Below are 25,452 nucleotides of genomic sequence, written 5' to 3' on the forward strand. Positions count from 1 at the left end.
ACCACCACCTCAATATCTCGATTCTTCACTCTCCATTCTTCAGATGGAAACCTACTGGTGATCCTCAGTTGATCGCTGTTTCTCTCTCGTGTGCATTTATGTCATCCTCCTTAGCCAAAACGCGTCAGGGGGCCTTGTGCGGCTAGAGCCTCTCTCTCCTGGGCACCATCAGTGAATCCGGTGACTCTCACAGTGTGCTGTTCCCACATATGGTTGCTCTTGTGGGTACTTGCGGCTGGGGGGGTCTGTGTGTGTGTGTTCTTTAGAGCAGTGGTGGCGAACCTATGGCTCTCCAGATGTTCATGGATTACAAATCCCATCAGCCCCAATTGGCCATGCTGGCAGGGGCTGATGGGAATTGTAGTCCTTGAACATCTGGAGTGCCATAGGTTTGCCACCACGGCTTTAGAGACAAATTAGTAAATTTTGTATTCCCGATGTTCTGGACCGGGTCTCTTCTCTCTCTTTCCTTGCCTTTGCCGAGTCAGAAGAAAACCTATGAGCCATTCAGCCCTTGCCCCCAAACAAGAGTTGGCAACTTGCCTGTGGGGCCTGGAGGCTTCCCAGAATTACTACCGATCCCTAGACTAGAGAGCCCAATCCCTAATGGCTGCTTTGGAGGGTGAACTCTGACGTTGCCCCACTGAAGTGCCTCCTTTCTGCAAACCTCCTCCTCAGACGCCAGCCCCAAAAACCTTCCCCCGGACCTTGAGATATCCTGGCTCTGAAGCATCCTTGCCCTGGAACTGGGTATCGGTCTGGACCCAGCACCACAAGGAAAGAAAGAAGAAGAAGAAGAAGAAGAAGAAGAAGAAGAAGAAGAAGAAGAAGAAGAAGAAGAAGAAGAAGAAGAGAAGAAGAAGGAGGATTTATATCCCCCCTTTCTCTCCTGCAGGAGACTCAAAGGGGCTCACAATCTCCTTGCCCTTCCCCCCTCACATCAAACACCCTGTGAGGTGGGTGGGGCTGAGAGGGCTCCGAGAAGCTGTGACTAGCCCAAGGTCACCCAGCTGGCGTGTGTGGGAGTGTACAGGCCAATCTGAATTCCCCAGATAAGCCTCCACAGCTCAGGCGGCAGAGCTGGGAATCAAACCCGGTTCCTCCAGATTAGATACACGAGCTCTTAACCTCCTACCCGCGACTTGAAATGCTGGACTGTGATGTTTTCCACGGCACGTGCTCTGGGTAAACCGGAACTTTTTATCATTTTTATCTTTTTCTTTCCTTTTCTTTCCTTTTAATAAATTCTTTAAAAACTCAGCGGTTTCAGAGTAACTGGATTAAAGAACCCTGTTCTCTTAGTACTTAACAGGGAAAAAAAGGGAACATCACCCTCTTTTCCCTTCACACCCTCATGTTCATACTTGCCCCTTCCTTGCTGCTCTGGTAGTGGAGGGGAAAATCATCTCAGGGACTAGTCTGCCAGAGGGAAGGGTGGGGTGGGGACATGGGTTTTGCTCTTTAAATTGGACCCCCCCCCTTTCCAAATCTCTCTCTGTCTCTCTCTACTCTCTGTGTGACAGGGACAGCCAGGCAAACTGAGGTTTGCTAGAGGTTTATAAGCAGCATTTTCCTTTGCCACCTGCTCCCTGATGTCCAGCTACCCATCAGAGGCTTCACAACCTATCCACTGAGGAGAGGTCAGCCGTAGTTTTTCCTCTGTCTCCTGTATTTTTAAATCTGTGAACCAACCAACCCCCCACCCCGTTCTTTGTGGTTCCCTGACACAATACACTTTTGAGGTGTTCTCAGGGGTCTTCAGACTATGGCCCTCCAGAAGTTCGTGGACTACAATTCCCGTCAGTCCTGCCACTTGGCCATGCTGGCAGGGGCTGATGGGAATTGTAGTCCACGAACATCCGGAGGGCCATAGTTTGAAGACCCCCTGAGCTAGCTGAATGTCACAACTCTATTTGGCAATGTGCGTGTTATGCAGCAATGCTTGTCTGATTTGCCCTCTGTGGAGCAGACCTCCAATGTCATATTCTACCTGTGTACTGAAGGGGGGGGGGGGATGTTCATTCACATCATGGCAGCCCCTAAAGAGACAGCAGGAAAACCAGGGGGGGGGGGCGAGGGGGCTTGGTCAGCATGCCCAAAAAGATGAGAATTGTTCCGTTTTGATTTCAATGGAAAGGCAAGGGACTGGTTGTTATGCTTCGTAACTTAAGGTTGCCAACTTCAAGGTGACACAGAGATCTCCTACAATTACCGTTGATCTCCAGATGAGCAAGATCAGTTGCCTTGGGGAACATGGCTGCTTTGGAAGATGCGTTCTGGGGAATTGCACCCCACTGAGGTCCCTCCCCTCCACAAATCCTGCCCTTCTGTTAGGTCTCGGACCTTGAATCAATAAACGAACTCTGTATTGTTGATCAGCAGCATTTATTGGTAGGCAACAAAGCATCCAGCTTGTTAAAGTCAGTTCTGCCCAAACTGGCTTTTGCTATCCCCTTTATCCAGAAGTTGATCTCCCATTTTCCAAAGAATGTGAGAAAGAGTAATTTCAGAGCTAAGGTGCCCCAAGATCGGCGATAGAGATAAAGCCACCTGGCCTCCTGTCCCCACAAGACAGCGGAAACATCCCCTTTCCCATGGAACCAGAAGTGTCAGGGGTAAGCCTAGTTATCTACTCAGCGTGTGAAGCCATAAAGCAAAGATCAAGGAAAGAATGCCCCAGAATGGCAGTGGTAGCATACAGCAGGCTGGTTACATATATCTCGTAGTGATTACATTGAACTAGGAATGCATCTCAATCAACTAGGTGCAATCCCCCTGACACCTTCCCAGCCCCAAAATCTCCTGGCATTTCTCAACCAAGAGCTGGCAGCCTGGGATGAACTTATTGGTGGACAGGTGGGATATGATTAAACTAAGAACCTGGCCTTCTTAGCTTGTTCCATTTGACTCCTTCACAATTCACCGGCTATTTTTGCTTTGGGTCACATCTGTTTGTTGGGTTGTATTCTGAGAATAACATACCTGGCTCACTGCTGCTGGTTTTGTTTGGAACAGGGGCTATAGAAATAAACATTACAAACTTGGCCCTTTTGGGGGTGGGTTTGCTGTTCTATTTTAGTTTTAACTGAAAATATTTTAAACTTGCTGTAAAGCTGCCTTGAACCATGAGGAAAACATGGAATGAAAATGTTCCCACAAACAAACAAAAAAATAAACAGCTACTGTATTTATTCAGAGAAAATGGTTGCCATCGAGAAAGGTGGAACAGGACCTACCTGTGTGCCCAGGTGCAGAGCTAGCAGTCCCCTTGGTTCCCCAAAGATCATCCTGCCCAACTCAAGCTGCAAGGACAGGGCCTGTGGGCAGAGCAAGGCAGGTGGGGTTGCCAGCAGAATTCATTAACTACATTAAAACCAGTGGTGGGATCCAAAAATTTTAGTAACAGGTTCCCATGGTGGTGGGATTCAAACAGTGGTGTAGCACCAATGGGGCTGAAGTGAGGAGACACGCGACATAAGGGGCGTGGCCAGGCATTCCAGGGGCGGGGCATTAATAATTTCTCTGTTACTGTAAAAATCTCTTACTGTAAAAAAAAAGTTCCTAATTTCCAGCTGGTATCTTTCTGTCCATAATTTAAACTCATTATAGCAAGTCCTATCGTCTACTGCCAACAGAAACAACTACTCTCCTCTGACTGCCTGTCAAATACTTAATACTTTCAAATACTTAATTTTGTTTCTAGAAATCAAAGAAGGGATAGTCATTGAGCTTTCCCGCGGCGAGGAATCACTTGCCCAGGTGCTGTATGTGGTTTCGGGGCTGTATGGCCGCGTGTTCTAGCAGCGATTGGCTCCTACGGCGTTTTTGCCTGCATCTGCATTTTGCCACGCAGATGCAAGTGCGAAGCGATCAGGAAAAATAACTGTTAGAAAACTTCTGACCATATGAAATACCACGCTCCCAACAAAAGAAGGATACTTTCCTTAAACAGGGAACCATATTTCTAAAACATGTTTTTAAAACTTCCCAGCAGGGAGAATTATCCCGTTTTCTACCTTCGCTAACCAGCCACATAGGAAACAATAGGACTTTATGATTTTTGGACCTAATGGAATTTCTAACGGAAAAGCAGACCCAATTAGTAACCCCCTCTCGGCACACACCAATAATTAGTAACCCCCTCTCGGGAACTGGTGAGAACCTTCTGGATCCCACCTCTGATAAAAACCATAAGTTAAAATCACTATTTTAAAACTTCTGGTAGGTGGAAGCACTAATGAAATGTCATGAATGAAACCCTCTTCAGCTGCCTTCAGAGTGAGGGGACCAGGCACGTCTCTCTGGGAATGTCGTTCCATAACTGTGAGGCTGACGCTGAAAAGGCCCTGTCTCGTGCACCCACGAACAGAAGCATCTCCTTGCCGCACAGTTTTAGATACGTGTTAAGCTGGCTGTTTAATATGAATATTTAAGAGGGGCATACTAATTTCTCATCTTCCCTCTGTGCCAAACAACCTGCCCTGAGGCAAGGGACTCTCCTGTAACGTTGCAGCGCCCTTTGATGGAGTGAGGAGTACGGCGGTGAGCGGGGGCGTTGGCAAGTCTCCTGGAACACTTTTTCGAGAGTTTTTCACCCAAAGAACATTTCGAGAGCCTCCTGCTCAAAGAATATTTGCCAACCCCCTTTGCAGAGTGGAGAATACCGGGGGGTGCTTCTGGGACATTGCGCTAGTGGTGACCCCCAGCGGACGGTTAACAACGGATAAAATGACGAGGTTGGCAGCGGAGTTATCGGAGGAGGGGCTGGCCCTCCTGTGCTGAACTTTTATATCCCCATTTTGTTGTCCCTCCTTAAGCATAGCTGCTATTAGGAGTACAGGCTATTAGGTATTGTTAGTGTTCTTAGTTAGGGACTGTAGTCTCCTCCTTATGTTAGTAAATGTAGTGTAGGCACTAAGTAATTCAGTAAGGCCATTCCTTGCAGCAGCTATAGGGTAGTCTAGTTTAGGTAGTCTAGTTGGTTTGGAAATGTTCATACAGTCTGTTCCTGGCTCTTTGTTGATTTTGATTATGTATTATCATGAAGTTTATACTATTTAGTGTATATTGGTGCATGGTTAACAATGCTGAGATGTATCCATGAAATTCTATTAGTTGTGTATTGCTACTCAGATACTGTTAAATTATTGATCCATTATATGCAGTGGTGGGATCCAAAAATTTTAATAACAGGTTCCGATGGTGGTGGGATTCAAACAGTGGCGCCGCCACACACACGCACCTCCAGTCCCTATTGGGCAGGGAGGTTGCTTTAGTAACCCCTTCTCGGCACTCAGAAAACATTACATGACAACTGCGGCTAGATTAGTGATAGCCAAACTATGGAAGAAGAAAGAAGTCCCTACAATGGTGAACTGGGAAGAAAAACTACAAGAAATAATGTCACTGGACAAACTGACCTGGAGGTTGAAGGACAAACCAGAGAAGTTTGAGGAAATATGGAAACCTTATTTAAAAATTTGAATGTTGGACTTCCTTGAACAGTTATGAATTTGACACGGGATAGAATCAGCCTAATATATTAGAAATAAATAAATAAGAATTAATATTGATAGTGATATCCTTTCCCATAGAGCCACCCCAACGGTAATGTTTCTTTTTTTAAATAATAAAACAATAATAAGATAGCTACTTTTCTTAAAAAGGAAAAGAGAATGTATATTAATGGGGAAACCCTAATTCTTATTTTCTAAATGAACTAGCTCAAAATTGTATAAATGGTTTGCAACAACCAGAAATTTTTTTTTCTTGATAGATTGGGGACTTTTTGATTAATAAAAAGGAAAAAGGAACAATAGTTTAATAATAGCAGAAAAGATAGAAGTAACGTAGAGAGGATAGAAAAATCGATAGAACCACATCCTCAGTCTCTTACCTTTTCAAAAATGTTGTAGCTAAACCTGAAATGTTTTAATTAACTTCTTGACAATTATATAACTTCTGTTCTTGCATGTATGTATCCATGTGTTTGTTTTGGTCTTTGTGACTGTGTGACATTCAATAAATATTATTAAATTGATAAAAAAAACATTAGTAACCACTTCTAGAGAAGTGGTGAGAACTGGTTGGATCCCACCTCTGATTATATGTATTGATTTATTGTATGTATTGATGTATTTTCAGCTTTAGGTAATGCATGGGATTAGTTGTATTTATTGTTAGTACTGCTGTTTAGGGTGTTAGAAGTTGTATAGCTTGTAATTTAAGTCGCCCTCTGAAATGAGGCTATTTAGCCGTATGTATTTATTATGGTTACCATGTGTTTTGCTGTATTGCTAGTATGTATTTCTGCTGGGTTGTGAGCCACCCTGAGCCCTTTGGGGACAGGGCGGGGTACAAATATAATTGAAAAAAAAGTTATGATACCCCCCTCCCCCCCAAAAAAGACAATTTAAAAACATACTGGGACTGAAAACAAAAAAAAAGTTAATGTTGCTTAAAAGCAGGTTGTTATGGTAATATGTCAAACCTTTGTTTACAGTATCTTGTAACCCCTCACACCACTCTCTTATTAAGAAGAGATTAGGAGCTGATTGGTCCCTAAATTCTCCCCAGGAAGAGAGTTCCAGTGTTGTGGGTTTTCCGGGTTGTAGGCCATGTTCCAGGAGCTTTTTCTCCCGACATTTCGCCTGCACGTGAAACGTCAGGAGAAAATGCTACTGGAACATGACCCCACAACCCGGAAAACCCACAACAGTAGTGATTCCGGTCGTGAAACCCTTCGACAATACATAGTTCTCGAGCTTTGTAGTTAGCGGCTGCTGTGACCTGCTGCACACAGAGAACTCCGGCAACATTTTGACGTGAGGTTTTGCTTCTGTGTTTCAGAATCCGGACAATCAGACAATTCAAACCAGCAAGGAGATGTGGACATCAAACCACTGCCCAATGGTGAGTGAACAGCTGAAACAGCTGAAACAGGCTCTGGGGTGCTGTGTGGTTTCCGGGCTGTATGGCCTAGCAGCATTCTCTCCTGACGTTTCGCCTGCATCTGTGGCTGGCATCTTCAGAGGATCTGAGATCCTCTGAAGATGCCAGCCACAGATGCCTGGCAACAGCGCTTGGGACAGATATGGCTCACTTGCTAGAACATTCTGTCCTGGCTACACAGCCCAGAAACCACTACCACAACACCTAATGATTCCACATGGCCGCGAAAGCCTTCGACAATACATTGAAACAGGCTCTGTTTTCCTCCTGCTTTCTCTTTCCGGAGCCCAAATCAGGCTGGGAAAAAGAGGATTTTGCAACTGGGTTTAGAATTACTTGCACCATTTCTGGGAAGTAATTGTAGCAATTTGGGAGATGGGAGAAGGGATGTGGTTATCATCACCGAGTGCGGAAGACCTAAGACACAAAGGCTCCGCCCGCAGGGAGGACTTCAAGATGGAGGGTCAGTGGAGTTGTCGCTGGCAGAGCTGCATGGGCAATCCCTGTGGTTCTGGAAGGATTTCAAAATGTGATCTTTCATGTCATCATAACTGCAGCTTTGTGAGATATTAGAATAATCTTCTACCAATGGAAGAATGAATTGTGAAATATGAAGAAACCTTTTTCGGTAATCTAATAGACATTCTTAAAAACAGGGAAGGGCATAACTCAACCGAAGGCTAGAGCATCAACAGGATCTTATGATATCGGCAGACTTTATTTATTTTATTTATTTATTTTATTTAATATACCGCCCCATCCCCGAAGGGCTCTGGGCAGTGTACAACATAAAACCACAAATAAAAACATCATACAAAACTTCCAGAAATATAATAAACAACGATTATGTCCTAAGATGGCCTCCCACCTAAAACCTAATCCTCCTAGGAGGGGGAGGGAGAGGTAGCGGGTCCTGGTAGTATTAAGGACCCATATATCCCAGTAATGGGTCCCGATGATATAGGGGAGGGGGCACACTCAACGGCTGGTTTCTCCAAAAGCCCAGTGGAACAACTCAGTCTTACAGGCCCTGCGGAAATCACCCAGATCCCACAGGGCCCGGACAGCTGGAGGGAGAGTGTTCCACCAGGCAGGGGCCAGAGCCGTAAAGGCCCTGGCCGAGTGGAGGCCAGCTGCATCATTGAGGGGCCAGGGGTCTCCAGTAAGTTGGCCTCTTTAAATCAGTGCAGAAAGATAGCTGTATCCTGGCACCGGCATCCTACATTTCAACCCTGGAGGTCCATATGGCCAGATGTGGTGCCTTCCCTCTGTTATGTTAGAAGGCAGGTTCAGCAAAAACCGCCTATGCAGAAAGACCCTGCTCATGCTTGCAAGATAAAGTAGAGTCACTAGATCATGTATTTTTTCACTGCCCTTTTCACGCTGAGACATGATCCAGGTGTGCTGCCAGCAGGTGCTAGCTAGGCAGACCAGAGTCAAGGCAGGCAGCAAGCGAAGCCTAGTCAAGCCATCCAGAGTCAGGGCAGATGGCAAGCAAAGGTGTGGTCAAAGCAATCCAGAGTCCAGGCACAGGTAGGAGATCAGGCTGAGAGCCAGAGAGAGAGACCAGGCACATGAAGTCAGAGGTGTATCTAGGGAAAATAGAGCCTGAGGGCAAAATCTGAATTTTCCTCTCCCCTCCCCCCAGTGACCAGATCTACTGCCTGGAGCTGCCAAGGTGCCCAGGTCTACCGCCCGGAGCTGGCAAGCGTGGCCCCGGTGCCCTGGCATGCATACCCCGTGATTAGATGGAGTGTGCTTGGGGACATGTAATACCCCATGTTCCTCTGGCAGATACGCCTCTTTATGGAACTTACCAGGAAGTACACTCATTGCAGCCAGGCAGAGCTGAGCCCCAGGGAGGGTTCATACAGGAAGTCCTGGCCAATGGGGCTGGGATCCTGCAAGAGCTGAATCAGACTCAGATGCCTCCATCTCACAGAGCCTTCTGCAGTACCTAACAGCCGTGTGAGAGCTTCTCCTTTGACTCTGCAGCTGCAGCCTCTGACTTTGCCTTTTTTGAGCAGCTGGCTCATTACTCAGCTCTTCTGAGATTCCTGAAGGCTCTCCCAGCTGCACGGCATCAGGCTCTCCGTTGGCTTGTGAAAGGGCTTAGAGATCTCCTTGCAGGGAGCTACCTCTGGTTCCACCGTGTCTTCAGGCTCTACATCAGTCCTCAGTGTCCAGAGACTGGCCCGTGACACTAAGACCCTTACTCCCATGAGAGATAAATTTATAGATTGCCCAGATAGGGTGTGATCCAAGAAACCTTTGGCTGATGAATTTATCTCAAGCTTTCAGAATGTGGCTAAGATTTGTGCTCATGTTGTTAAAACCCATAGCAAGTAGGTTGAGAACTGTTGAGGTAATGACCCTAAATGACCTTATTTGATTTCTCATAGCAATTACAGTATTACCCTTGTGTACAATCCTTTTATTTTGTTAAAATCCTATTATGGTGTGCTTTCTGCATCCCCCCCCCCCCCCGGTTTTATTTATTCTATTATTGTTGTAATGGTCTGTGACTATTACTATTACTAATAGTCATTATTGCGATTACTAATAATATTACTAATAGTAAACTATTACTATTACTAGTTGAGTATAGTTTGGCAAACTTTTCTCAAGAGTTGTAAATAAGCGAAATACAAAGATTTCAGTGGAATGTCACCTGAAAAATTTCTGTAAATTTATGATGTAATCTTAATTAATTTAATCTTACAATGTAAGTTACATAAAGTTAAATAAAGGGTTTAAAAAAAGATCTCTTTGCAGCTGGTCAGCTGGTATCCAGCCATGTATAGGCCACAGCTGCGGAACCCTGTTCTCTTTTCACTGCTCGGCCTGTGATGAATCCACCCACCTTCCAAGTAGCCTCACTCCAGCCTCAGGGGCCTTCCGCTAACTTAAGCAGTTCTCCCTTCAACGGAAGAGCTGCTTACATTGGAGGAAGATGCTTTAGGCTGGAGGAAAGCTTCAAACTTCAGGCTTAAGTAAAAGTAAGAGATAAATACTTAACTAAATAAGCCTACACTTTACTCAGTGGAGCAGTAGGATAAGGACAGGATCCATCCCCTCGTTACCCGTTCTGCCTCCCTTCTTTTCCTTGCAGGGCATTTGACTTTCCAGGACTGTTTTGTGACATCGGGTGTCTGGAACGTGACGGAGCTGGTGAGAGTGTCACAGAGTAAGTAGAGGCAGCAGGCCCTCTTGAGTCCTGGAGGGTGACCATCAGGGGACCCGGAATTGGCAAGACGCAGGCACACCATCTTGGTGATATGACCCTAGCTGGCCCTCACTTTTTTTTTAACATAATACTTTTTATTAATTTCCTTCTTTAAAAAACACACTGAACACAAAACATACGTGAAACCACTGAAACACATAAGACATCAACAAATATTAACATGTAACAAGTAACAAATGATCCACATTTACAGTTACCCAAACATAATCTATCCTACCTCAACTACCCATAACAATAACACAAATTCAATACATCTAAATCAAATCAGTTACTTCACTATTCTTTGGTAATTTATTCTTTAGCTTTATTAAACTAAAATATCTATACTATACTACCTTATTTTTCATTTCATATTTTTAATATTTAACCTACAAATATACCTTATATTTCATAATGCTATATGTCCTTCATATTTTAATTCAAATAAATTTCTTTTCTTATCTAGGCCCTTTCAATATCCCATAATCATGATTGTATACCTTTTATTGTGATGTAACTGCCCAATACTTATTGCTTTGGACTTCCCCGGTTAAGTAACTGAATCCATGTTTATTTTTCCCTTAATAAAGGTATACAATTAATTTTATGATACAACTTTTTTGCAGATTAACTTATTGCAATATAATTTTGTAAACCATTTCATATTATATATTCTTCAATCGTTTTATCCTTTGAACTCTTTTCTGGCCCTCACTTTTTAAGCTCATTAAGCATGTGAAGTGATATCAGTGGCTGTGAGTCTGCTCCAGAGTGGGAGCACTTTGGCAGAAGTAGATGGGGGGAGATGGTGTCCGGAAACAGCCCCTTCTCTGGGCGCCCCCTGCCTTCACTGCCCCCACGCTTGGGCATGACTTGGGGGTACTGAACCCCTCCCCTGCTGGCCTGCATGGAGGGTGGGGGTGGGCGGCAGGCAGCTGGGGTGCAGGCCTTTTGGTCATGTGGGGGGCGCCCAGCATGACCAAAAGGCATGCGCCTGGGGACTTGGGGGACCCCATGTCCCTATAGGCCATAAGCCTTTGGCAAAACCCTTCCCAGATGGAAGCTCATGGAAACTGGGTCTAATGCAAGGACAGAACCAGTTTCGGAAAATTATCGAAAGGAGGATCCTCTGCAGGGCCCGAGTGTATTTCTCTCCTCCCCTCCCCGCCCCCACATTGTCCCAACCATCACCATTACTCTTCACGGTGGGTTGGTGAAGATGCAGTGACTCATCAGTGGTGGCTCCTTCCAGAATTCCACACCTGTGGGCCTTTTGTGAATACTAACAGTACAATACTGGGAGGGTGGAACCCCTCTGGAGGCGGCATCACACCAAGGCTGGCATAAATTCCACTCACACCGGCGTAAGGGGCACTTACAACTGTGCCAGGGAGCCACCCAGCAGGACAACGTTTGGACACCAATGCAGCCACAGCACCAGAACTCCTCCAGTATGGGGGCCCACCCCTGGCACTGAAGGAGGCATTCCTGTGGACATCAGTATCTTCAGTTGTTTTCCTGAGCTCTTTGGGGCCGGGAACACCCTCCTTCTGCTGGCACCAATTTGCGCCAGCAAAATCCCTGGTGCCCACATCAGTTGCACGTGGAAAGAGACGGCGTCGCTTTTCGCTTGCTGGCCACGGTACCACAAGCCTCTTTGGAGACTGTACTGTCCGGGCTCTCCCTGGCAGGAAAGTAGGTGTGTGGCGGTGTGGTGCCTGCAATCTGCTCTAGCCCTAATGAAGAGCACCTGCCCTGGCATTTGGTAAGGCAGGAGATTGGGGAGTGTCTTTAAAAGACAGCAGATTGTCAATTATTTAGATCATCCTGAGAACGGCAGGCGTTGTTCACCCCCAGACAGGTGGCCTGGCCTCACCGGGATTAATTTCGTGATTCTCCCAGTGATTATTGTTTTAGGCGGGGTGCCCAACGTGTTTTGTGCCTGCGGTTGCGTTTGGATTTTGGCACAGTGTAGTGCAGGGGCCTGCAACCTGTGGCTCTCCAGATGTTCATGGACTACAATCCCCATCAGCTCCTGCCAGCATGGCCTGATGGGATTTGTAGTCCATGAACATCTGGAGAGCCGCAGGTTGCAGGCCCCTGCACTACACTGTGCCAAAATCCAAAAGCAGACCCCTGGCATAGTGGGTGCAGCCACTAAACAACCGCTACAGTTGCCCCAGCTTATTTCCAAGTGGTTGCCCCAGCTTATTTCCAGCCGCACAGTGAAGATCGCTGAGCTGCAATAGGTAGATGCCAGGGAAGAAGAAGGAGGAGAAGAGGAGGAGGAGGAGTTTGGATTTATACCCCACCTTCCTCTCCTGTAAGGAGATTCAAGATGGCTTACAAGCTTCCTCTCCCCACAACAGATACACCTTGTGAGACAAGTGGGGCTGAGAGAGTCCTGAGAGAACTGTGACTAGCCCAAGGTCGCCCAGCAGGAATGTAGGAGTGGGGAAACACATCTGGTTAACTAGATCAGCCTCTGCCACTCAGGTGGAGGAGTGGGGAATCAAACCCGGTTCTCCAGATTAGAATCCACCTGCTCTTAACCACTACACCAAGCAGGAAGGTTTCCGTGGGCCCATGGACACCACACTGGGGCACCTTGCTTTAGATCAGGGGTCTGCAACCTGCGGCTCTCCAGATGTTCATGGACTACAAATCCCATCAGCCCCTGCCAGCATGGCCAATTTTAGCATAGCAACTGGGTTCCCTCCCATGGAGCTGGGATGCAAAATAAGAGATGCCAAGATCTAGGCTGCTCTTGCAATGAGCAGGGGGTTGAACTAAATGGCTCGTCTGGCCTCTTCCGAGCCTATGATTCTATTATTCAGGGAAGAATTAGGATCAGGGCCTTTATGAGGTTTTACCAAGACTCTCCAGAGTTTTCTGACAAGTCACCCAGATTCTCTTGGATCGGTGCTTTGTGCTTCTAATAGCGCCTTTCTGGCTTGCATTCAAGAAGCCGTAGGCTGTTCGGTTGGGAGGTTGGCTTGACCGGTCGATGCTCACCCTCCACGCTCTGAGTCGTTGTCTCCCATTCCTCAGCTCCAGTGGCCACGGCATCTGGTCCAAATTTCTCTCTGGCTGACCTGGAGAGCCCCAGTTACTATAACATCAATCAAGTGGCCCTCGGCAGACGGTCTGTAACATCTCCACCTTCCAGCAGGTACGTTGTCTCCCTGCATTTTTTGTACAGTGCAGGGACTCACCTGGTCTTTATATCCTGCACTGCGACCATCCCTCAGTCCCCCTTGGTTGGGGTGCGGGGGTGGGGGGGTGGGGGGGCCTGGATGAGATGGTAGAATTCTGAGCAAGATTCTCAACCAGTTCACACTGGCCACGAAGACGTGGGTGGGGCAGGTCTCAGCCTTTCCTGACCTGATCCCTGATTTGGATCCAGCAAGCCCATGGCCAGGCGAGGTGCTGGGGGCGGGAAGGCCCCCCGCAGTGGCCCGCTTGCTTTGCCCTCCCTGGCAGCTGCTGACAGTCTGTCCCTTTGTGGTCTCTTCCCACGGCAGCTCCACCAAGCGTCCCAAGTCAATAGATGACAGCGAGATGGAGAGCCCCGTGGACGATGTCTTCTACCCAGGGACAGGACGGTCTCCTGCAGCTGGCAGCAGCCAGTCCAGTGGGTGGCCCAACGATGTGGATGCAGGTAGGAAGGCTCCCCTTTCCTTCCTCAGCTGGCATGCCTAGGGGCAGGGAACAAAAGCAAGAGAGGCCAGGCTGACCTCTGACCTCCAGGAGGCGCTCTGAGCCCTGGAGCCGCAGTCCCCGTTCTCGGAGGTCCCTTGGCGAAGAGAGAGACGGTCGGCCGGGTTCCACTTTTTCCTGACTTGCTCCTCCTGATGCCTCCGTTGTGATCTGGACCCCTAGATCTCTTCTCTCCAGAGCCCCCCCCCCCTTTTGCCCCTTCTGAATGAGGGAGACGAGCAAGAAGCTCTGGCAAAGCTGCTGGGGAGTTCGGTCTGAAGTCTGGGCGAGGAAGCGGCCCCGTTCACCAAAGCTGTGGTAGACATGAGGCAGACATCTTGACTAGCTAACTCCCGATGTTTATGGGGAACGCTCAGTTGGGTGGTGGAGCACTGTGAGAAGCGGGGTGTAGGGAGTATCCAGGAAGGGAGAGGAGGCCCTGTGGCAAGCTCACAAGTCAAAGATCGTAGTGAGTAGGCATTACGCAGCGTACATCCACACACACAGTGCAGAGCTCGGCACATCAATGAGACGTTTCTTTGTACCGTACCGATGAATACATATCCCAGTGTCCCTTGTGTAGTGTGTTGCTCGGCTGTGTTTATGGGGTGCATGTTTGGGGAGTTCTTTATGAGTGAAGAAGAACTGGAGTCAGAATCAAGAAGAGGAGGAGTTTGGATTTATATCCCCCCTTTCTCTCCTGCAGGAGACTCAAAGGGGCTGACAATCTCCTTGCCCTTCCCCCCTCACAACAAACACCCTGTGAGGTAGGTGGGGCTGAGAGAGCACTGAGAAGCTGTGACTAGCCCAAGGTCACCCAGCTGGCGTGTGTGGGAGTGTACAGGCTAATCTGAATTCCCCAGATAAGCCTCCACAGCTCAGGCGGCAGAGCTGCGAATCAAACCCAGTTCCTCCAGATTAGATACACAAGCTCTTAACCTCCTATGCCACCACTGCTCAAAGCCTTTTGGGAGCAGTAGTGGCGTCGTGGTTAAGAGCAGGTACATTCTAACCTGGAGGAACCGGGTTTGATTCCCTGCTCTGCCACTTGAGCTGTGGAGGCTTCTCTGGGGAATTCAGATTAGCCTGTGCACTCTCACACACGCCAGCTGGGTGACCTTGGGCTAGTCATAGCTCTTTGGAGCTCTCTCAGCCCCACCCACCTCACAGGGTGTTTGTTGTGAGGGAGGGAGGGAAAGGAGATTGTGAGCTCCTTTGAGTCTCCTACAGGCGAGAAAGGGGGGATATAAATCCAAAACTCTTCTTCTAAAACTCTTCTTCTAAACTGTGTCTGAAGAGACTGCTTCCGATTGTCGGGTTGTTGGGGTGGACCAAGGCAATGTTTTGCATGGGGATTTTTTTTAACCCAAGGTCAAAATTCAGCTTTATTTGGGCTGGAGCCTTGCTTAGTGGGATTTCATGCCCACTGAGGGTGACATCTTGCCTGCCCTTTTTTTCGTATAAGAAAGTGGTTTTGAAGAGAAAAGCTTGTAAGAAAGATATATCAGGGAGAGTTTTTGAAGAGTTCAGACTTCTTCACAAACTCTGAATCTGATTTTGAAGTACTCTCATGACACGTGTGTGAGTGTGGGGCGGGGGGGCAGTCAGGTTGAGCTTCTATCCACTGATCTGCCACCCAAATGCCTCTTTAAAAATATGACAGTCTCTCCCCGGCTGTGAGGTGGGGGTTGGAAGCAATCCTGGGGATGAAGGGTCCAACCAAGTCCCTCTGAACCCGTTCTTCTTCCTGGTTCTTTCTTTTCCTTGCCGCTTTTCTGTGAAGTACCTGGAGAGTGGAGCGTTGTGGGGTTTCCAGGCGGAATGGCCGTGTTCCAGTCGCATTTTCTCCTGACGTTTCATGCCATGTGGCGTGGCATCTTCCAGAGGATCCTGATGCAGGTAAGCGATCAGGAGAAAATGCGACCTGGAATTCTGTTCCTTGCTACCCGGAAACCCCACGACACCCCAGTGATTCCGGCCGTGAAAGCCTTCGACAAAACCTGGAGATTCTTCTGAACCGGTGGGACACCTGCTGTTCAGGTTGGCCTTTGCTCTCGTAGAAGCCACGGCTCACGTCTTCAAGGGAGAGGTCAGCCCAAGATTTGCCTGCAGGGGACAGTGAGCTCAGTGCTCGGAAGCAGTTTGCACCCTTGATACAGGACGTCAGCCATGGCTGAGGGAAGGTGTCCAGCTGCCAGGTTCACCGGATATGTGCTATGCAGGTGCCGGGAGGATTCAGAGCGGGAAAGCCACGAGCCTGTTCAAAGCAGCAATCCCCCTCCCCAATAAAAAGGGCTTCCAGAAACAGCACGGGGGAAGGCTGCCCGTAAAGTCCCCTCTTGCGCTTTTGGGCCCTCGACTTGTAGAGATTTTTCCCTTCAACACAGTGGCCCTTTCCCAAATCACCTCTGTCCGAGGGTTGCTGCGAGCAATTCCCGGCGCGCGCAATTCCTGGCGCGCGCCCCGGCTTCCCCACCACCCCGCGCTCTGTGCGGGGTCGTCAAAAGGCGCCAGGAATTGCGCGCGCCCGGGGGGCGCGAGAGAGGCAGCGTCAGGGCGGCTGCATTCTCACCGCCCCTGAAGTGGGGAGTGCAGCTGTACCCTGCGCTACTTGAGGAGAGTAGCGTGGGGCTTAAGGTAAGTGGGGAAAGGGCCAGTGATGAGCAGAGCTAAAATCCAAAGTGGCTGCACAGAGCCATACCTGGAAAGTTCCATCCCCAGCCAGTAGCCGGGAGAGGTGAGGTCAAATAAAAAAAAAGAACCTTTATTGGCATAACAGTGTCACGGTATTATATATACAGGTCCAGAGAGGTGAGGTCAATCGTCTCCTCTCGAGGAGGCCTACTCCTCACTGCTGGAAGAAGGAAATGCCTGCTCGGAAAAGGGCTGCCAATCTCCAGGTGGGGATATGTAATAATAACTGCTCCCATGGCTCAAAACTCAACCATAATGTATATTCTTAATTAATAAATATTTTGTCGAAGGCTTTCACGGCTGGAATCACTAGGGTGTTGTGGGGTTTCTGGGCAGCATGGCTGTGTTCCAGTAGCATTTTCTCCTGACGTTTTGTCTGCATCTGTGGTTGGCATCGTCAGAGGATCTATCACAGTGATGGCAAACCTTTTCGAGACGGAGTGCCCGAACTGCAACCCAAAACCCACTTATTTATCACAAAGTGGCAACATGGCAATTTAACCTGAATACTGAGATTTTAGTTTAGAAAAAACAGTTGGCTCCGAGGCATGGGTTACTCAGGAGTAAGCTTGGTGGTAGTCAGTGACTTTGCCTTGAAGCAACTGTGCAACTCTTCCAACGGGTGAATCACGACCCTAGGAGGGTTTACTCAGAACCAAACCCCATTGCCAGCAACTGAGCTTAACCCCAGGTAAAGGATCGCGCTTTAGTTCTTCACATGAAAATCAATGGGGTTTAACAGTGCTTAACAGAGTTACCTACACTGCTTCCCCAAAACTAGGTCTTAGGTTTAATGCTAATAATCGAGCCCAGCGGCCCAGGCCAGCCTAGATGTGTGTGCGGGGACTGTTTGTGCATGCCCATAGAGAGGGCTCTGAGTGCCACCTCTGGCACCCGTGCCATAGGTTCGCCACCACTGATCTATCAGATCCTCTGAAGATGCCAGCCACAGATGCAGGCGAAACTTCACGAGACAATGCTGCTGGAACACAGCCATGCAGCCTGGAAACCACACAGCACCCCAATCAGTACGGCTACTGGGACATGGCTACTGGGACATGGCCATACAACCCGGAAAACCCACAACACCCTAATAAATATTTTGCCATATAACAGTCTCTGCATATCATTGAACCCTTCATTTACAAAATCAACAGCAACTTGTTTGCAGAAGTGAAAACTTATCAACCTCTACGCTTTTTTTTTTACAAAGGTAACCACTTACAAACCTCTCCTTTTCAAATGACAGGTGTCAAAGTGTTGCAGGGCTCGAGTTTTGAACTGCTGGTGGAGTTGTTATCATCACTACCTGTCTCTGCAGGTCCCCCTCCCCACATTATGCACTATGAATTCCCAGGTGGGCCCTGGAGATGTACCAGAATTATAAGTGGTCTCCAAAGATCAGTTCCTCTGCAGGGGTCTGCAACCTGCGGCTCTCCAGATGTTCATGGACTACAAATCCCATCAGCCCCTGCCAACATGGCAATTGACTCTGGAGAAAGTGGCTAGTTTGTGGGGGCGGGGGGGGGGTGAATTGCAGGGCAATATACCCTTTTGAGGGCCCCCCCTCCCCATCATCCAGGCTCCAAATCTCCAGGAATTTCCCTGCTCAGAGCTGGCAACTGGGAAGTCTGCCTGGGAGCTAGGCGGATCATCCCGCAACCGTTCGCCTGTGGCCGCTTCCCACCTGGGGGGCTGCTCTCCATGGGGCGGTGGGAAGGGGGAGGCTTTCTCCTCCCTCCGTTGGAAGCTTCGAGGACGAGGAACAGGTTGCCTTTCAGCTCCGCGGCCCCCCCTCCCCCTTTGTCTCCTCGAGTTTTGTTCTCAGCCCTCTCAGCAAATCGCCAATTAAGCAGCACAGCTGCGGGGCTTGTGCGAACAGCTGGAGAGACCATCCAGCCGTCTGACAGGGACAGGTGTTCACAGCTGGCTGGCAGCTCCCCCTCCCCCTCCCCGGGCTCAGGTATCAGGTGTTTGACAGCTGGCAGGAGATAACAGGCTGGGGGCTCTTCTCTCCCAGGCCCCCTTGCCTGCTGCCGGAGCGCCAGATTGCGCTGAATTATGCAGGCAGCCACGCACCGGCTCTCCCAGAGAGGCGGCCGAATGGCTCCCGGCACTCCCTGGGCCTGTCACCCATCCACTCGCTCTGCACTCGCCAGGGGCGGCGGCCTGGCCTCCGGGATGCCTCTGCTCTTTGGAGGAACTGAGCGAGGGCCAGGCCTGCTGCGAGAACAGACACACGGATTAAACAAAGTGAAACTCTGCGCCTGAGTAGCAGCAGGCAATTGCAGACCCACCCACCCACCCACCGCCAAAAAAAGAGAGATTTCTTGATGATCTACTCAAAGACGGCCCGGGGACTCGCACAGACACACACGGGTGTGTGTGTGTGTGTGTGTGTGTGTGTGTGTGTGTGTGTCTCTCTCTCTCTCTCTCTCTCTCTCTCTCTCTCTCCTTAAGGGCAGATTTTTCTGTCTTTGCTCTGGTTATTTTAATAGAATGGGACTGAGTGGGAGTTTTTTGTCTGATGGGATTTAAAATGAATGTATGTAGCTTTAAAAGGTGAAGGTGCTCAAGTTCTGGGTCATTACTGACCCCCGGGGTTACGCCACATCATGATGTTCACTAGGCAGGCTGTGTTTTTGGGGTGTTTGCCATTGCCTACCCCAGTCGGCCATACTTTACGCCCCGCAAGCTGGGTACTCAATAATGTATTTTAATTGGGGTGCTGTGTGTTTCCGGGCTATATGGCCGTGTTCTAGCAGCATTCTCTCCTGACGTTTTGCTTGCATCTGTGGCTGGCATCTTAAGAACATAAGAACAAGCCAGCTGGATCAGACCAGAGTCCATCTAGTCCAGCTCTCTGCTACTTGCAGTGGCCCACCAGGTGCCTTTGGGAGCTCACATGCAGGATGTGAAAGCAACGGCCTTCTGCGGCTGTTGCTCCCGAGCACCTGGTCTGTTAAGGCATTTGCAATCTCACATCAAAGAGGATCAAGATTGGTAGCCATAAATCGACTTCTCCTCCATAAATCTGTCCAAGCCCCTTTTAAAGCTATCCAGGTTAGTGGCCATCACCACCTCCTGTGGCAGCATATTCCAAACACTAATCTCACGTTGCGTGAAGAAGTGTTTCCTTTTATTAGTCCTAATTCTTCCCCCCAGCATTTTCAATGGATCCCCCCTGGTTCTAGTATTGTGAGAAAGAGAGAAACATTTCTCTCTGTCAACATTTTCTACCCCATGCATAATTTTATAGACTTCAATCATTATCCCCCCCTCAGGCGTCTCACTCTCCAAACTAAAAGGGAGTCCCAAGCTGTAGCCTCTCTCCTCATAGGGAAGAGAAGGTGCCTAGCCAGTCCCTCAATCATCCTTGTTGCCCTTCTCTGCACTTTTCTATCTCCTCAATATCCTTTTTTGAGAATCTTGGCCGACCAAGAGACTGGACACAGTACTCCAATTCGCGGTCGCTACCACTGCTTTAGCATATAAAGGGCACTGACAATCTTTGCAGTTTTATTCTCAATTCCCTTTTCCCTAATGATCCCCAGCATAGAGTTTGCCTTTTTCACAGCTGCCATGCATTGAGGTTTGACATTCCCATGGAACTAGCATCAACTAAAGCAGCCTACAAATCCCTTTCCTGGTCTGTGACTGATTAGCACTGACCCCTGTAAAGCGTGTTAATGTGAAGTTTGGATTTTTTTTGCCCCTATGTGCATCACTTTGCATTTTGTTACATTGAACTGCATTTGCCATTTCATAGCCCGCTCACCTAATTTATCAAGGTCCGCTTGGAGCTCTTCGCAATCCTTTGTGGTTCTCACCACCCTACATAATTTGGTATCATCCTGCAAAGCTTAGCCCACCCACACTACCCACCCCTACTTCCAGGTCATTTATGAATAGGTTAAAGAGCACTGGTCCCAAAACGGATCCCTGGGGGACACCACTCCCTACATCTCTCCATTGTGAGAACTTCCCATTTACACCCACTCTTTCCTTCCTGTTTCTTAACCAGTTTTTAATCCATAGGAGGACTTCCCCTCTTATTCCTTGATTGCTGAGTTTTCTCAATAGTCTCTGGTGAGGAACTTTGTCAAAATCTTCAGAGGATCTGATAGTAGGAAAGCAAGTGGAGTATATATACCTGTTGGAGTTTCCAGGGTGGGGGAAAGAACTAACAACCCTAGTGATTCTGGCAGTGAAAGCCTTCGACCATATACTGTTTGAATAGAAGTAGCCTGGCCATAATTCAAATGCCCTTACCTATTGACCGTGCAATCTTTATTGTTACTCACATACTAATGGGTGGATCCCACTCAACACATGTAAATCTTTCTTGCTAATTGCACCCTTTACTTGTTAACAGACAATGGTTCTTTCCCCCACCCTGGACACTCCAACAGGTATATATACTCCACTTGCTTTCCTACTATCAGATCCTCTGGAGATGCCAGCCACAGATGCAGGCGAAACGTCAGGAGAGAATGTTGCTAGATCACGGCCATACAGCCCGGAAACCACACAGCACCCCAGTGATTCCGGCCGTGAAAGCCTTCGACAGTACAATGTATTTTAATTGTTGATATTTCTGTATCGCTGGCCGCTCCAAGCCTGATCTTGGTTGGGGAGGGCCGGGATGAAAATCTGATTTAAAAAATAATGATAAAGTGGGCAGAACGTCAGTCTAGGACCGTGGTGGCGAACCTTTGGCACTCCAGATGTTATAGACTACAATTCCCATCAGCCCCTGCCAGCATGGCCAATTGTAGGGGCTGATGGGAATTGTAGTCCATAACATCTGGAGTGCCAAAGGTTTTCAAACTGCGGCTCCAGATGTTCATGAACTACAATTCCCTTCAGGTTGCAGACCCCTGGTCTAGGATCTGGGAGATCCCGGCTTAAACCCCTACTCCAGTGGTGGTGAACCTTTGGCACTCCAGATGTTATGGACTACAATTCCCATCAGCCCCTGCCAGCATGGCCAATTGGCCGTGCTGGCAGGGAATGATCCCTCTGGAGTCTAAGGGTCGCCACCAACCCTCTGACTCCTGCAGAAACATCCCAGGTCAGTTACCTGGGGCCTGTTATCTTCACTCAACCGGACCAACCTCACAGGGTTGTTGCTGTTAGAATAAAATGGAGCAGGGGAGAATGGCTGTGCCTCAGTGGAGGAGACCCTGCCTGGCATACATGAGGCTCCAGGTTCAGCCCCGGGCATCTCCCATTAAAAGGATCGGGCAGTATACTGTCGAAGGCTTTCACGGCCCAAATCACTAGGGTGTTGTTAGTTTTCCGGGTTGTATGGCCGTGTTCTAGTAGCATTTTCATGCAACCCGGAAAACCCGCAACCCCCTAGATCAGGCAGTAGTTGATGTGAGAGACCCCAACCCAAGACCCTGCACAGCCGCTGCCAGTCTGAGCAGGCAGTGCTCTGACCCTTGATGGACTGAGGGTCTGAGTCAGTTGATAAGGCAGCTTCGCGGGAGTTCAGTGATGCCACAAGGCCGATTTGGGAAGAAAAGCACAGAGTAAATATCCGAAGATTTAAGTCAGTAAGTAAATAAACAAATGATTGTTCCAAAGACCCTGAAGCGCAGGGCGAGCATAAGAACATAAGAACATAAGAACTAGCCTGCTGGATCAGACCAGAGTCCATCCAGTCCTGCACTCTGCTACTCGCAGTGGCCCACCAGGTGCCTTTGGGAGCTCACATGCAGGATGTGAAAGCAATGGCCTTCTGCTGCTGCTGCTGCTCCTGAGCACCTGGTCTGCTAAGGCATTTGCAATCTCAGATCAAAGAAGATCAAGATTGGTAGCCATAGATCGACTTCTCCTCCATAAATCTGTCCAAGCCCTTTTTAAAGCTATCCAGGTTAGTGGCCATCAAAGCTATCATCCATCAGAGCAGAGTCGGACACGACAGAAGACAGCCATGCGTGCAGAAGCCAGAGGCGAAAACTAGGAAGAAAGCAGGAAGGAAAGATACTTGCAGAATTGCTGCCCTCGGGAGAGCAGGGAATCCCCCTGGGCTGGAAAAAAAATCAGTAAATGTGACCGACGCACGGCTGGCTCGGTGCAGTGTAAGGATTGACTTGGTGAGCAGCGTTTCCAGGTTTACAACTGAGATTTTTGCCTACTCCAAACATTCTTACAATTTCTCCTGTTGCTAGTTCAGATTGCCTCACTCCCTACCCCAAGGAGTTCATTTGTTTGTTGTGTTGGTGGGTGGGTGGGTGGGTTGGTTGGTTGGTTGGTTTATAGGCCACCCTTCCCCATGATGGACTTTATTGATGTGATTCAAAATCCCCCGTATCTTTTGGCCACGGGAACCGAAAAATGGCAAAGCGATTTAGTACAAGTTTTATGTGTATTCTGCTGGCTCTGTGTGTGTGTGTGTGTGTGTGTGTGTGTGTGTGTAAGAGAGAGAGAGAGAGAGAGAGAAGGGGGTGGAGCTGGCAAGGGTCTTTGGAACAATGCTGTGTCAGCAGCATTAAAGGGGCTTGTTCACTTTTTTAAAAAAAGGTTGAGTTTGGGTTCCCTAGATCCAACTTGGGTTCTCTGTAGCTGCACAGCATCTGCAGGAAACCACCTCCTCCTTCTTCCTCTTCCTCCTCCTCCTCCTCCTCCTCCTCCTCCTCCCTTTGTCCCACTAATGCAGGGTCCGCTGCTCGGATTTTTAAACGCCACTTCTCTCGATTGAGCGCGATGTCTGGCTGCAGGCCTGTTACTTTCAGATCTGCATTGATGGTCTCTTGCCATCGTTGCTTTGGCCGTCCGCGTGGCCGCCGACCAGTAACCTCAGTGTGAGAGGTGATGCTGGCGATGGTGTTCGGGGCTGCTCGTCGGACACAGCTGAACCAGCACAGGCGCATCTCTCTCATTTTTTGCCTTGACGGACGTGGTGCCAAATTGTTTTCGGACTGTGTCATTGGTGATGTGGTCGAGGAGGGATACACCCAGTGTCCGACGAGTCATGCGCGTTTCCATGACATGGCGTCGCCTCTCAGCCGCTTTTGTTACAGGCCAGCACTCTGACCCATAGAGCGCTATGGGGCAGACTGTGATCTTGTAGATTTTTTACTTCAGGTGTACAAAACCATGGTTTTTAAAAATGGTTTTAAAAAAAAATAAACAGCCCAAATTCTCCATGTGGAACAGCAAGATCCCGTTGCCGCAGCACTGAGCCTGTCTGGGCTCTCCCTTGTTTTAAAAAAAGCCATTTCCTGCAGTGTGGCAAACCCGAATGTGTAGCTTGGTCCAGAGTTGGTGACACGTGTGAGCTTGCGTGGTCACCTCCTCCCCCTCTGGGGACTTTGTTCTGTGTGCTTATTCACACTCAGGATTTGTATTTCTGCTTTCAGCCCGTTGTTCTTCCCGTTACCCCGACCACAGTTTGCCTCCTTCTCACAGCTTATCTGGCCATCCTAATCACCATCTTCTGCCTGCCCAACTGCTGGCCATCTTCAGACCGGCGTGACATAGTGGTTAAGAGCAGGTGCAGTCTAATCTGGAGAACCAGGTTTGATTCCCCGCTTGGCCACTTGAGCTGTGGAGGCTTATCTGGGAAACCAGATTAGCCTGTGCACTCCCACACACGCCAGCTGGATGACCTTGGGCTAGTCGCAGTTCTTTGGCGCTCTCTCAGCCCCGCCCCATCTCACAGGGTGTTTGTTGTGGGGAAGGGAAGGAAAAGGAGATTGTAAACCCCTTTGAGTCTCCTATAGGAGAGAAAGGGGGGATATAAATCCAAACTCTTCTTCTTCTTCCTCCTCGTCTGCTGTTATGGGATTGGGCTCTGACCAAATGACAAGCAGAGCAGAGTTTTATATCCCGATTTCCCTTGAATAGGATCTTCCCTGCAGGTTTTACATTTGGCTAAACCTGAATGGGCTCTTTTGAGAATGCGTTGATTGTGAGAAGGATAAGGCATTCCGGGCCCAAATGAGGGCTTGATCTATCTGCTCCGTTCCTCTTCAGTCTGCTGCACCAGTGACTGAGTCCATCTCACAGAATAGCCCTTTGTCTCTTTCTCCAACCTGACCTCTTTTGGAAACATTTTGTCCCGTGAACTTTACTGGTGGAGAAAACAGCCAAGGCTTTGAGGTTCTTCTCCAAGAGGAAAGGCTCATGAGTTTGGAGTTTGTTATCGGGTGATGTGAATGATATGAAAGGGAGGCGTTGACTTATTTAACAAGTAGGAATCTGCAAAGACTCGCGGGGAGCAGGCGATTTTCCTCTCCCCCACCCATTATCTCTTTTTTTAATTTATTTTTTTAATTTATTATTAGTTTTATATACCGCCCTCCCCCTGAGGGCTCAGGGCGGTTCACAACAGGTTAAAACATACATTAAAACATAATTTAAATACCAATTACATAAAAACAGAACCCATTAAAAATGTGGATGGCGTCTGGCTACCCTCCTCCCCCCCCTTGTGCCCACGGGAGGCCAGATGACAAAGTAGATGTATTTTTAACCAGGCTGGCCAAACACCTGGCGGAACAGGTCCGTCTTGCAGGCCCTGCGGAAACTCTGTAAGTCCCGCAGGGCCCTGATCTCCCTAGGGAGCCTGTTCCACCAGGTGGGGGCCAGGGCTGAAAAGGCCCTGCCCCTCGTCGAGGCCAGCCTGATCATTTTTGGGCCAGGGATCACGAGTAGGTCCTCCTCTGAGGAGCGGAGGGGCCTACCAGGGCAATATGGGGAGAGGCGGTCCCTCAGGTATCCCTTCCTTTCTCTTCCCTTAAAACCCCCAGAGCCTCTCCCCTTTTCCTTCCTTCCTTCCTTCCTTCCTTCCTTCCTTCCTTCCTTCCTTCCTTCCTTCCTTGCTTTCTTCCTTCCTTCGTCCTTCCCTTTCTTCCTTTCTTCCTCCCTCC

The 25,452-nt window shown here is 48.7% G+C and overlaps 1 protein-coding gene and 1 long non-coding RNA gene across 4 annotated transcripts in view; one reads left to right on the plus strand and one right to left on the minus strand.

Moving 5' to 3' along the window:
* The window catches only part of NFIX (nuclear factor I X), a 259,293-nt gene that overhangs the window by 195,149 nt on the left and 38,692 nt on the right, over window positions 1-25,452 (plus strand). For all 3 annotated transcript variants that reach the window (XM_048491594.1, XM_048491596.1, XM_048491595.1), the window contains exons 3-6: window positions 6,850-6,912; window positions 10,064-10,138; window positions 13,229-13,349; window positions 13,702-13,838. In XM_048491594.1, the coding sequence (XP_048347551.1) occupies window positions 6,850-6,912; window positions 10,064-10,138; window positions 13,229-13,349; window positions 13,702-13,838 (396 nt within the window). The remainder of the gene's footprint in view (window positions 1-6,849; window positions 6,913-10,063; window positions 10,139-13,228; window positions 13,350-13,701; window positions 13,839-25,452) is intronic.
* On the minus strand, window positions 1,222-22,242 carry LOC125429964. The gene is made up of 2 exons (XR_007244072.1): window positions 22,192-22,242; window positions 1,222-1,297 (listed from the first exon to the last, which is right to left on the minus strand). It is a non-coding gene; the product is annotated as an uncharacterized LOC125429964 (long non-coding RNA).

Source organism: Sphaerodactylus townsendi, linkage group LG03 (genome assembly GCF_021028975.2).
Source record: "Sphaerodactylus townsendi isolate TG3544 linkage group LG03, MPM_Stown_v2.3, whole genome shotgun sequence".
NCBI classification, from domain to species: Eukaryota; Metazoa; Chordata; class Lepidosauria; order Squamata; family Sphaerodactylidae; genus Sphaerodactylus; species Sphaerodactylus townsendi.